Below are 15,001 nucleotides of genomic sequence, written 5' to 3'. Positions count from 1 at the left end.
ATTGTTGAAAGCAATTATTACGAGTGGGCACTTATTCAACTTCTCCTTTCTGCATTGAAGTGTATTAAAATAAATGCACTGGTATCTGAAATGAATGCCACAGTATTATTTCTCTGATAATTTGAATGTTACAAAAATAATAGACAGGGATGCAAAGCAACATTCTTTTATTTGCCATTTTTACTACTACAGTTTGTATATAGGAAATTATTGATTCAATAAATAAAACAATAATTCCATTAACTTTCTCTGTTCAATGACATAGCATACAAATTCCAGTAGGACTGTCCTACAGATAATTTTATTACAGTCTGTGTGTATGATAGGTTTAAAATAGATGGCATACCAGTATGGCCACTTCACTTCACTCAGGGACAATCTCCCCTGGCTGCACACATAAAACAGAATAAAGGGCCTATCGGCTTACACTATACTGCCTGTACACATTTCATTTCTGAATTACTGTGTTCAAATTAACCTCCCCCTTAAAACTTTAATGAGTGATGATTCAGTTTAAGAGGTGGGATCCTGGAATGCCCAGATTCAATATGCTCTATAACCCTTGACCAGTAGATGCCCTCATTCTGCCTTCTCAAACCACAAATGGTTGTTTCTCACACCAATGATTTCATATAGTGAAAGTGATATGGTACACATGCTGACAATAACAAATCTTTAAAATTGACAACTCAAAGTTTCAGCGATATAAGTCTTCTGTACGTAACATTTTGTAATCTCAATTTCATTGTTTAACACTTTGCAAGGCATCGATATTGTTTTTTTGGCTATTTGATATGTGAAACTTATTGACTCCCTATAGATATGTTTCGACAAAACGAAGATGAATTTCAACTCAAATGCAAAAGCAAAGATATACCGGTATATATGGTATCTTCAGCACACAACTGAAAGAACATTTGATTTGGAAGGAGCATTTTGTACAAAAGTCAATTTTCAATGACAAATATTCGTCCAAGCAAAAATGTGGTATCTCATATTTTACCATTTCCTTTACATTTGTCAACTATTTGTATTGTTTTTGATAAATAGGAAGCAAAAGTATAGCCATTTGACAAAATATTGTTGTGTAATTATTGATGATAATTTTCATCTTCAATTTTTTACATAATGGCATCTGGAATTTGACACCACCAACATTACAACTGGCAAAATAAGCATTCCACATTCCTCTCTTCAGTCAAATATCATACTGTAACGATAGTACTACACTGGTAAGTGTTTGCCAATGACTACTTCAGCAAAATAGCTCACATACATGTAGGTACATGACATGACTGTCTGAGGTGGTACATACAAGTTTGAGGGTCACCTTCATCAAGCAGTTGGCATACATGTACCAGTACATTTCCATACGCATCAATGTTGGCATTTTGTTTTTGACAAAGTAAACAATGTAATGGTCGCAAATTAAAATTCAGTCACGGCATAAAAGATTTCATTTATACATATTATCTGTACGTGCACAAGTGAAAGAAAGCAAATACCCTACCATACTAAGTTCAGACAGCTTTGCACCATTCTCTGTATTGATACACATGATATATGCACAAAATACATGTAGTTGTCAAGTACCTGTCAACCCTTTGAGTGCTGTAATTTTTTCCCACCAAAATTTTGGTGCAACATTGAACAATTTTTATGGATTTTTCTGTAATTTTTTTTTATAATTTCAGACCAAGTTGACATCACATATCATTGGCCACATTTTTTTATCAGAACTTTTTCAAAAATCTAAAACAAATTGACTGGGAATAGTTTATAAAGGCAACAAACATTGACTTTGGAGCTCAAAGGGTTAAACTGATGACTCAATATATTAGCAAATTTTTTTTTCTTGTCATTTCATTTTGATGCATGTAAGCTGGATTTCAAGAACATGACATATCCTGAACTCAATTCTGCCAATGCCGGAAAAAATTCGTCTGGGGGACACTCCAGCCGTATCAGATCTGCAACACTGGCAGCTTCCAGCTGCAATTACTTCCTTCAAACTTTCCAAGAGGAAGTGAGTAACAAAGGTAATCAAATGTATCAGGAAGATAAAACTGTGAAGTGATTCTGACATTCTATTCTTCCATTCAGAGGGGGCACGCTACAGCGTCATCTTTCTCTCTATGTTACTGGTATTTACAGCTGGAATCATATATTGATGAATGTCACTATCAAAATTTAGCCGGACACAGGACAAATTGACTGCTGTTCACTGAGTTTGGCAAGCTATTTTTCCATTATGGAATTTCTTTTCCACAAAGGAACACACATCCAGACTGAATACATCTACTTCCCTTTTTGCTTGGTGTCTCTCAATGACAGTTTGATATCTCTATCTGAAAACCTTTTTAACATCCTGTTTATTCTTCCCTTTTTCACCAAATTAAATTTAGTAGACGGTCTTGTTTTTCAATGACATGTCATCAAATATATAATATTTCAAATTCAAATTTTAAAAAAAGCATCAGTACTCTGTGTAATATTGTTTGTTTCAAACATAACCACATTCACTTTTGATTGACATACAATCACACTGCATTATTATTAAATATACATTAAATACATGTACATGGACGTATGTTTTTGGAGTATGACAACCGACCATATTTTAACTTCTGCTGAGGAAGAAATCTACACATGATACAGGTATTCAACAATTTCAGATAGCACCGCTAGTTGTCTTGTTGATGTGTTCTCACATACACACATGTATTGAATTTCATCACCTGCACTGTCAGCAATGGATTTATAGAAGAATATTGTTCTAATGAATTTAACAGGTCCCCCAAAAAACAAAACAAAACAAAACAAAGCAAAACAAACAAATTAAAAAAACTGACAACTGGCAAAGCAAATACCAAGAAGATCAAAAACATTATATTTTACAAGAAATAAGTTCAAAACACATATACATGTAAGTTGATGGGAATCTTACACACACAATTTCAACAACATGCTTTGTGGACAAAGTTGCACAACTCTGTTTTGGTTTTTCCAGTATGGATTCTACACACATCGAGATGAAGTTTTGGTTGCCAGGTAATTGTGCTATGCAATAACAGCTATGTCACTTCACACACAGTAATACGCTGTATCTTGCAGCTGAATGGCATGGACCAGTACTCAGAGTAAATGAAAATTTAATTTACACATAGGTAAACAAGTACAGCAATATTGAGGATTTGAAACCAAATTTTTGTTTAGGTTGGACTTTATCCATATAATCTGTAATTGGTTATTTCATTGAAGATCTTGTATAACTGGATTTGTTATCACACCCTTAATATCAAGCTGGAACAGCACGCCATGGACTGTGTATAACCTGATGAAGTGAGTCAACTGAACATATAATATCTGTGAAACATTTTCTGAGTAACCACAATATTGATTTTATTGACCTAGGATTCAACTTTGATATTTCACCCTCTGCACTAGGGCATGCCTGTATTCCTAAATGGGAGTCAATCACCAAAATAAATGTGGGTGCAAAGACATTTTAACATTTCTCAGTACTTGAAAAGCGATATACAATTTATTCCGATTATTGCTTTTCCATCTGCTCATGCTCAGATCTGTCAGCCTTTTGCAAAGCAGTGGCACTACATTTGCATAAATTTGCATCATTTTGTAACAAGAACTGCAAAGTTTTATCCACTTTCTGCATCATTACTACTGCTGTAATTTCCCCTCAATCATTCATAACTTTTTTTACAAAAGACCAAAAAGTTATCGGTGACACCAAAACTATTTTTTCTCTGGTAAGAACAGAGCAAGCAGTCATATCATATCCTGTAATACTTGGACTCAGCGCGTTTCACTTGAACTTTGCAGAATAAAAGACATCAATATTCTTACGGTGATATAAAAACCTCACAAAATATTGGAAGATGATGACCTAGTGATGTGATACACTAATTTACATTGCCTACTACGTTGACATACATGTTTGTAGGATATAAGGTTATACAAGCACAGCTGAAATGAAATTGTACAAAACCTTTTAACAGCCAGCTTTGTCACAAAACAAGGCCACTTTACGCTAAAGTACACATCTGTCTTCAAATGTACAGTCATACAACTTTTACCGTTAAGGTGGTACAAAAGAACAATGAAAACCTAAAAATTTGTCCAAGGGGGTCATTATCATTTATTTACAGGATAAATTGCTCTTTATCACTTTGTTTTTGAATTCACTTTTGACTTTTTTCCATCTTTCAGACTCAAGGGCAACTGCCAGCTGGGAAAACTGAGGTAGTCATGATGACAATGATGTTATCACAACTGAGTGGATTACCTAGTCTGACTTAATTCGCTTAGTTTGCTTCATGGATAACAAGCCTGACATGTATTAAATGCCACTCCCTCATGAGGCAAATACAGGGACTTTGTAAATCCTGCCACTTTACTGATATGGTTTTATATTTCAATTTATTATAGAAGTTATGAAGGATGTGATTCGATACTGGTGTTTATATCAGCCTTTAAACAAAGCAGAAATGATTATGGATAGGAGAAAGAAATCTGATTCCGACAGAACGGTAGCATCATTAATTGAGAGAACGTAACAGTGACATCATTAATTAAGGAGAGGGAAAAAAAACAAAGAAAAATTGGATTTGCTCCAATCTCTCTATGAAATTACACCAATTAAATTACCACAGAATGAAACAGTAACTGTTTTCTGCTGAATTTTTTTGTGCAGACTAGCCTGATGTCATAGACGGTCCAGCATCACTTCCGTCAGCTCAGTACAAATACCCTCCCTTAGTATACACTGCATGTGGGTGTAGAATGAAAATTTTACAGAAATGCCATTGTCTAACCTTTTATCCTTTTCAGTGGATGCAAAAACAGCACTGCAACAATTGAGAGCAAGTATAACTAAATACTTGAAGTATAATTCTTTTGGAAACAAGTACCATGCTCAGAGCACACCAAAGAAAAGCTATAATCAAAATATAAGGCTTTTCACCGTATTCAGCAAAGCGTTATCGGGATTTAAGGGATAAATTAAGTCAAGGATACAGGTGATCAATTGTATTGTGCAAATATTGAAAGTATAGAAGGAATATATCACGCATAGTGAATACAGTTCATTGAACCAAGTTCAGCAAATGCATTACAGAAGTTCCGTTTTCCAGCAAACACAAGGTTAATCCTCTGATAAAAAAGACCTATTGTGTTACCTTCAGATATAATCTTAAAATAGAAAGCTACAAAAACTGTGCTTTTACCTTAAATGAACATATATATCAGGCAGTCTTTCAAGTGCTATTCCTCTTATTCTACAGTGACTGTCTTTTTACATATGGGACAGAAATATAGGCTTACTCAGTGGACAATTCCATAAGACAATTTTTTTTCAAACTTGGTCCAGAAATCAACATTTTACGAAATAATATTAACAAAATTACATTAACATACATGTGTATGTGTACACGGTAGAGTTTCATCTTCCAACCACAATATAAAGAAATTTTGAGAATCAATAAAGAGCATTATTTTTTCCCCCAAATTACACAATTAACCATGATTTTTTGTCCACATAGGTATTTATTACATCATTCTCAATTTCTGAAATTTCAAAGTTTACACTTCTAGAACCTTCTTAATAATAGTAGCTGCCGTGTACATGTAGCTGTTACATTACCACATCAATAACATGAACAATGTCCTAATATTTACTTTTTTGTAAGAAAATGTACAAAAATGTAGATGTTATTGGTGAGTTTCACAGCACCAGTGGTACAAATGGCTAAATGCGAACAAAGGTGCACAGGAAAGTACACATTATACTGCGAGTGACTTTTTTTGAAAAGCTCATAAATACTGTATGTTTACTTCCCTCACTATTTATTTCATGTCTACATGTTTCCGACAAGTCTGTCTGAAAGGCTAAATTTCTGAACCAGAACAATAGACTCAATGTTGATTCACACTGAATCAAGTTCAAAAACCTGAGTGGTGATTCACATATTTATTTATGCATGGGTTGGAATGTCTGTTACAACTGCGGAGACAATAGTGGGTGAGGTCTGATTGTCTTTGGTCCTAATTTGCCTGCAATCTCATTCTTATGCAAGCAAATAGCTCAGCGCAGACAGCCTGTCAGGGTCAAACCATACATATATGAAATGTATGCAGGAAATACTACATTTTAATAAAGAATGCATTCATGGACTAAGGGGCACCACCATTAAATTAATGGAGCTAGAGCATTACTGGCATTTTACTGTTTTTCAAGAAAATGAGAAAAGGAGCATTAAATGTATGCAGTGTCTTTACAAATACGGCATAGATATAATATTCAAACAAACTAGCTTCTATTTTAAGAAATGAACTGAGTTCCGTCAAGCTGCTGTTCATGTCAATTTAACACTGCACAGACTGAAAGACAGCATTGTTAATTTAATTAATGAAGCAGATTAATTAATCTTTTGTTTTTTAATGAAATGAGATATGTACCGGGTATGTGCCATCAAATACCAGCAACATCCAATATAAGCATGTATATTCAGAATTTTTCCATGACGTATACAGCAGGTGCAAAATTTCTAAACAAAACTGCCCACTGTTTTTTGTTATCTATTGATAAACAAAATTTTGTCACCGGGTAAATGAAATTTCATTCACAATTGAAAACCTTAATTATTTCAACAGTAAATATATCTTTCTTGGCAGTGTAATGCATAAACAATTGACTGTTTCACCTCATCTATATGCACAAAATTGTCATCATAAAGACATTTTGATTCTTAAGCACTATGTTACATAGATATCATATACTTTCTGCAATATTTTACAAATATTTGAACCAGAAACAAGATAACAGTATATAAAGTATATTATTCCCTAAGGTATATGTGTACCGGTATGCCACAAACATTTGTTCGTTCCAAAGTCAAAGCGCCCTACTTTTAACGGGAAATGGAATGGTCTGACCGTTTCATTAGTCACAAAAAAGGCTGTACCATTGTGAATTAGGTATGGCAAACAGTGATAATCCTTAAAAATTAGCAAGTATGCATGTTAGGAATTTTTACTTACATATATCTTACAACATAGCTTTTTACCTTAAGTTTTAGAATTGAATGCTTCAGTAAACAGCTGGGCCAGGTATCAGATGAGTTGGTCTTGCCAGTAAACAACATGTTGATTCATGTCAAACTCAGTCAAGTATAACAACTTACAGGCAGTTAAAAATTGTAATGTGCCTTCTATCTTATCAAATTTGACTTCTACACAACAATAACAAATCCATGAGGTAGAAAGTCGTCCAACATCAGAAAGATTTGATATGACTTGGATGTTTCAGAAGGTACAGATCCACTATGCAAATAAATCTATATACCAGTACTGCAAACAGGAACGAGCCTGGGGGTTCATTAAAATTACGGAACTCTTTCTTTGTATGTATCTAGGACACAACGTTCTTAAATACCTCCCTTCAAAACCTCTGTAAAACTTTCATTTTCTCGACAACTGAATATTACTGAAAAAAACTATTTGACATGGCACAAATATTAATCTGCTGCTTGATTTCACCCAAAACACGTATTAGTATAAAATACTGCTGACCCTCAGTACAAGCTCAACTATGATACAGAGAACATTTAGAAGTTAGACATACAGTACTACAGTACCATAGCTATTTGTGAAAGCTTTGCCAGTAGGAAAATTAACATTTAGCACTACATTGTAGATACAAAGTCACTCCATTCAGACGCATTAATATGACTTCAACACTCCAAATTGATTATTGGGACATGGTGATTTACGATAAACACGTCCCTTCAGTACAAAATATGTCACCATATTTTTTTAGAGTCTATCACTTTCTCAGTTTTAATCTGTTCGACCCCAATTCCCTGTAAACAGGCCCACAACATAGAACCTGTCCTCGAGAAAAACGTTTTCCCTGAGAAAACCATTTTTCTCCAGGGTCTATGCCTACAATAACCATTCATAACAATAGTTTTGGGCCAAACCATGGTGGTGAAAGGGTTATTAAAACAACAGAAATGATCATATTAGAACTAACAGAAGCATATATACAGAAACAATCACGATACATTTGACTGTTGATCCAAACCACATGCGATTTCATGACCTACACATATCAAAATTTAAGAGACACATTTGCACAAATGGAAAACCATGAGTGAAGTTGACCAGAGGTGACTGAAGGTACAATTTACACTAAAATTTCCATTTCAGACAGGGCTTGAAATTTACATCTTTTCCCTGGTAGTCAAATACCAAAATTCTAATCACAAAACTTGGTTAATAAATAATTTGGTTTCACAAAAGTCTTTTACTTCCTGCATGCCATCTCTCAGACAAGTTTCTCTGCCCATCACTCTGAATATCATCTACAATGTATCTAATTCCGTAATTTGTCTGAAAAAAGGAAACGCCATTCCTTAGCTTGACATTCTTTGACAAAAGTGTTGCCTGCTAACAAGACATGTAATCTGCATCCAGCTGAGTTAATCCCAACTTCCATGATGTTGCAGTGGCTTTATGGGTTGCACAATGTTCCTGTTTCCACTGTGACCCTACAGTGTAATGTACTCAAGCCAATCATTCTTTCCTTCAATCATTCTCTGGCCCAATCTAAGATTTCACATAAATTAAATGGAATCTACTGTATTCTACAATTTCTATACTGTCCTTGCACTGGGCTCATGAATTATTTTAAAAGGTTCAACAAAAAGGGACCCATCACCATCCTGTTTATTTACGCATTCTGGCAGGTAAATGCAAACCAAGTATAAAACCTCTCTACTGTTCCTATATTATCATAGTGATTATTTCAAAAGAAATATATCCGTACCATGAAGCTTGAAATCTCAACGTTTCGATATCTCTCAACCAGTGGCTGAAGAGCTGAGAAATAATCCTTACCTGTTCCATAGAAACTGAAATTTTCCATGTCTACACATATCTGCATGTACATAACATGTTTATTTCATTCTGTACAACACTGAGCAGCCTAACAATCAATGCCACTGTCATATACCAGTATCTCATGTTCAAACTTCAAAGTTGTATTAACCATTGCACTAAGTAGCCAATATGGCAGCAAGATTACTGGTAGTTGTCTGGAAGTTTCATTACGTACATTAATGTCACAATATCGCTACTGTTATTTCCTGGTACATTACAACAAATATTGCATTAAATTACATCATTACTAGTCTACTTTCTCTTCTTTGAAGACAAAACGACTTCCACCATCTGATGCAGTCACTGCTTTTTTTTTATGACTCACTATCTAAACATGACAAAGCAAATTTTGTAAAATATTGAAACCTTCAACATAAATTATAAGGATTATTCATTTCCAAACTACCAGATAAGCTTCATATTCATTTGCGATCTACAACAGTATCACTATCAGGGAACAAGATTTCAACTCTCTTTTATTCAAAGGCAGATATTAAGACTTTGATTCTTTGGACAATAATTATTACCCATTCTTTTGACAATAATTATTACCTGTACATACTGTACATGTATGAAAGTATTAAAATAAAATTTAGATGCTCAATATGTACTAAATAATTTTATAATTTAAGTTGCAGATAGTGTACAGCGCAGCTTGCAACCTGCTCTGTTGGGAAGGTTGTTGGTTCAAATGAATAGATTCAATGAGGTATGTGTGGTAAGATAATTTGCATACAATGGCATTGAGTTCATACCAGGTAGGTAGACAGTGCAGTGTGGCCATACAACTACACGTGTACACAATGAAATGCAAATTGGGCTTACTCCAATATTTTCATAGCATGGTGGCAACAAAGTATCAGATTTGGTACATGATAATGTACACACATTTGTCATACATATATCTACATATACATTCCTACGTACCTGTATGTGTATATATACATTTGTAAGAGGATTGCAAGATGCATGAGTTTTACTTACAAGTGTTTTGGACTGACGTTATAACACTGACATAACATTGCAAAAGCTCTAACACAGAAGTGTGGGTTGTCTTTGAAATTTGCAGACATCACACTCTGATCATAATTTGATTTTTTTAGACTCTACATAGCTTTGCAATTTTTCCAAGTATGTACTTTACACCCTTTGAAAGTTCGTATATACAAAATACATTTTACTGGGTATAAAAATCTATTTTTTAATCAATGCATGTGATGTCATGGTAAATATTTTAATATTCTGACGTGACTGATGCAAAATTATTTATTGCTGTTTGAGACATGTCACAATAGAAATCGATTTTACATGCAGTATCAGACCCAGTCTGTCAATGTTTAAAACTACAGTAGATGTGGAAAAAAAAGGGCAACACGGAAATAATAATGAATGTGTGCAGTTTCCTGAGATGAATTCAATAGTTATGCAGTACCGGTATACCCTGTGAATACAATATGATGACATCATAGAAATTGAGTGAATCAAAATTAAAGAAAACTGGACACATCAAAAAATGTTACAAATCATAACATTCCTAGGGGGTCCATTACTCTCAAACAGATGTAGTATGGCTCCCTGAGTAAACCTCACTGTTATCAGGATGAATTTGGACCCAGCATTCTTCAGGTACACCTCAGGTGTAGCAGAGAAGGGAACCTGTACAGTAAATGTTTTGAAGAGCATGGTTTGCTGATATCCTTTGACAGACAGATTATTCTGTTGTTGTCACCAAGATAATTAAAACCAAACACACATAAAATGATTAGTTTATGTAATGGTACATCTAAACTAAGTAATTGTTTACAGGACCAGTGTGGAGGAAAGCTCAGGTATCTTCATTAAGTTGATAAAATTTATCAAGCTTACATAATAGAATTCCTATTGTGAAAATTTATCTAAGCTGATCAGCTGAAAATAATTCACTTCATTGTGACTTCTTAAACTCACTGTAATAGATTACAGTGTATATGACAGTAGCACTTGTAAAAAGATCATTTTGCCTGGACATTGGTGTAAAAGTTTGAATTGCAAAGAATTGATACAATTAAATGATACTGCCTCTGAGAGAAATACAGTATACATCTTTAATACTATAACCTTTGACCCTTTCCATGATAACAGCCACACAATAGAAATATATGATAACCTTGCATTGTGTGATACCGGCCAACCAGCTGATTAATTTCTCTGTTTGTTTCTGTACAATGCAGATATATGTTCTGGTATTAAACAGTTAGGTTGATAGTGCCTTTGCTTGATAAAAGCATGACAACACATGTTATGCACGATGAGGACATCAAACTCGTTGATGTCAATTTTGTTTCTTTTGAAATCTTGAAGAGACATTTTGATAACGGAGACACCAGTTTGTTTGGCGACTTGGCTATATGTTGAATCCATATGAAAAATGATAGTTTGTCGATATGAACTAACTTCACCCAGCAGGTGCTGTTCATGTCAGATTATTGAAGCAATAAATATTATTCACCACACAACCAACTCATGCACATTATAGTTATAGCTATCGCAAAGCCGCAGGGATGGCATAACAGTTTTATGTATCACCAACTTTCTAATTATAACTACATCTACGACACTGTCATCTGACCTCCCAAACTGCCTGCCATTTGGCTTTTGACCTTGCTGATTTATCTGAGTATGGCAATGGCGTCACATTAACAGATGCACACTGCTGATTTTCAATGACGGTACTCAGTCTGCACTCTGTGATAAACTGGTACCACAGAATCTCTTTTCCAAACTTGGTAACTTGGTCATTGTTTCCTGTCACATGTAGTAAAGAAACCTCTGCACGTATTCAGTCTTGACAAGATGTTCAGTTTCCAATGTTAAAACTGAGATGCAATATGGTACTATGGCATTAAATTATTGTGTACGCAATGAAAACTGTATATTGAATACTATTCATGCAAAAATCACAAAAAATTGAATGGCCAATTTCATTGTTTGATTGAAATTTAGTACTAACGTAACAAATGTGTTGAAAAAAATTACAAACTTTTTTGAATTCTCCTACTCTGTGCATGGTCGAATTGTACCATTCAAAATGATATTATCATTGGGTTAAATCGTTTAAACAAGTCCAACAGAGATATGTCCTCTGCAATTCAAAAGAACAGAACCAACAATATGATTGTTATCAAAATTCAATCTCTTAACGCATAAATCTGATGCCATTAACCTTTCTGAAATAATCCAGTAGCTCTTAACAATATTTAATGAGGATTTGTTCCAAGAGAGTAATAAACAAATGAGTCAGATTTCTATTTTAAGAAACGTATGTATCCATGATAACACCATAATAAGTCATCCATATGGCAATTGGTGTCACTAATAGTTACGTATCTGACCATATCAAATTGTTATTTTTGAAACAATAATTTAAACTGTTCTATGTGATTTGTGATGATATTTTATTAGAGTAATCCCTGAATTTATCAGCTTGTCTACAATTTCTAGAAAACATCAATATTCATTCAGTAGATTTGGTGAACATAGACTTCAAAAATCTTCTTATAAATCCATTCAGTCACTATAACAGTATAATGACTGAAAACGGCTCAAGTATCAAGATTGTTTTTAATTTCATTTATGCTGAAAATATATATTTAATACATGAAATGTGATTTTAGATGGGAAACAAGAGCCTCGCGTAGAAATTTGGTATGAATGAGTTCTTAGAACTTTTTAGCTGAAAGATTTGTTATCAGAAAGTATGCACATGACAGTTTATGCTTCAAGCACAGAGTCACTTGCTCTTGTATGGCTTCCTTACAGGTATGACTGAAAAGTTGGAAAATGGTAAAGTTCATATGTACCCTGGTTCTACAAGCAACTAGTACTGGGTAAAGATGCTCAAATTATGATGAAAACATCTCTTAAGAAAGTCATGGTCACTGTACAGGCTTTACAGTAATTTCCGAAAGATACCGGATTTCTCAATGTCTGCCACAATTCGGCAAGAATTGCAAAACATCAACGTTGACAACTGCTGGTTACCAGTATTTTATCAGAAAGCTTATTAACAATTACCTGCTGCTCAATGTGAGTGAAATTATTACAGATGATGGCCTTTCATTCAATGTTGAAAACTCATGTCCTTCACAATTTTATCAGTACCAAGTAAACTTGCTGCATTTCAGCTATAAAACATTCTTGATGAGTTGGATATATGAATTGGTTTATCTTGGCGATGGTAATATTTTGGTTGTGCAACTATTTAAGCTCAAAACTAGATCACCTAGTTATATTTAAACTAGTAATTCCACTTATTTGGGGCATAGCTTCTACTATCTATGTTTAGGGTGACTGTAATGTCCGCCTAGATATTAGTTTGTAATCGGTGGAATCACAATTACTCGCACGGTATCACTGCATTTCTCACTGTGTGTGTACAGATGGATCCTCCCTTGATCATTTTGTCCGTAGTGATTTGAATTAAGTTGTGGGCATCCCTTATAAGTCTACTTAAAGTTACAACATCCTATTGTTAGAGCTTTCGTCTCATAAGTTGAAAGGTCAACACCGAACCGTTTTATAAAAACAAGAGTCGCCTGTCCATAGAATTGACAAGATGGTCTGACACAAGCACTGCATAGGTTGAACAGAAATGTTAATTCGGGATGATGAGATGGTTTCGAAATTGTTTCATCCGCTACGGAGTAAAATTGGCAACGCCTTTCAGCCGACAACTGGGCTACTGGATTAGTCATTTGCATAAGTCAAGTTTGAAGTTTAATCTGAATCGGGTTTTATAACTACTAGCCTCTGTATGTTGCGAAATTCGACAAAAAATATGTGAACGATACGCATCAAGGACATAGTACTTGGTACACTGGTAGTTGTCATGTACATGAATTCACGGGACATTGAGGTTGTCGAATTGATGAAGCCAGAAGCGCAAAGATTTTATTTTTACCCAAGCAGCTGGGGTTATTTTTTACGGACTTTGAGCGGGTGATTTCAAAATTTACAAGTGAAAGGGGGACGCTTCCACAATCGCCTTCTGTCATGCAAATAAGCGTTTACCTGCAACCCCTACCTGACCCGCTGCTGACAGTTACAAAATAAGTACCTCGTAAACTCGTATATCAAGTCGAAATGCCAGACACTTATACTAGATCGGAACTCCAAATAAACAGTGCCGATATACGTTACTTGCCTGATCAACAACTGTGACAGATGTCTGATTATGTTGATCGCGATTTTGAAATGAAATTAACTTGTTAGTCGGCCATTTTGTAAATTACACACGCCCTGGTGGGGAGATTTGGAGTACTGTATTACGGCACAAGGTGTACCTTGATTTGTCCACACCAAAAAACGAGCTTACACCTTTGACCTACTTGGACTGATAAATGCACACAAGATCGATATCACTTACCTGTTTGTCCATTTACGGCCAAACTTACGATAGCTACGAGCAACAAATACCTTACCACTGCCATGGTGGAGCACGCAAATTATTGCTGCACGCTCGGACTATATGTGATTCGCTATCACGTGACCCGCCTTACCTTTTCAACAGAGCTTCAGAGCGACCCAAGCTGAGCGACCAAAGCGAAATCCGCTGGCTAGCGTCCACGTTTGAGGGCGCGCTGCTATCACTCTCACTTTCGAATCGAAACGAAACTTTAAATGAATAAGATAAATTTCTGGCAATTTAGTTTGCGACTTTTTCGTCACAATATGTAAAGCTTCCTTTTATCAACCCCACTCGTAATAAATAACAACTCACAAGGGCTGCGTTCACAAAAACCTCTTGGGGTATAGAGGGGCGGGGGCGACATTTGATGGGCTTTAGCCTGGACCCCAGTCTCCGCTTTTTGCCGGAGTGAGGTCGGAGGCACGGTGGCCAAAGCGAAGAAATAGCGTCTAGGTTAGGAGGGCGTAGGACTGAAATGAAAGGGATGACTTGAAAATAAATAATGCTAGTGATTGGAAGTGTCCTAATGGACTCACGGTCCCTCCACTGATATCGAACAAAAAGTCACTCAAAATTAGATTTTACAGAATACGT

The 15,001-nt window shown here is 35.1% G+C and overlaps 1 protein-coding gene across 2 annotated transcripts in view; it reads right to left on the bottom strand.

The window, feature by feature from the left end:
* LOC139116759 (contactin-associated protein-like 2) overlaps positions 1 to 14,505 on the bottom strand; it is a 54,495-nt gene extending 39,990 nt beyond the window's left edge. For both annotated transcript variants that reach the window (XM_070679403.1, XM_070679404.1), the window contains exon 1: positions 14,366 to 14,505. In XM_070679403.1, the coding sequence (XP_070535504.1) occupies positions 14,366 to 14,429 (64 nt within the window). In that variant the 5' untranslated portion in view covers positions 14,430 to 14,505. The remainder of the gene's footprint in view (positions 1 to 14,365) is intronic.
* Positions 14,506 to 15,001: the final 496 nt, after the last annotated feature.

Source organism: Ptychodera flava, chromosome 18 (assembly GCF_041260155.1).
Source record: "Ptychodera flava strain L36383 chromosome 18, AS_Pfla_20210202, whole genome shotgun sequence".
In the NCBI taxonomy this organism is placed as follows: Eukaryota; Metazoa; Hemichordata; class Enteropneusta; family Ptychoderidae; genus Ptychodera; species Ptychodera flava.
Note: the sequence above shows the minus strand (reverse complement) of the source record. Positions and strands in the feature narration are given on the sequence as shown.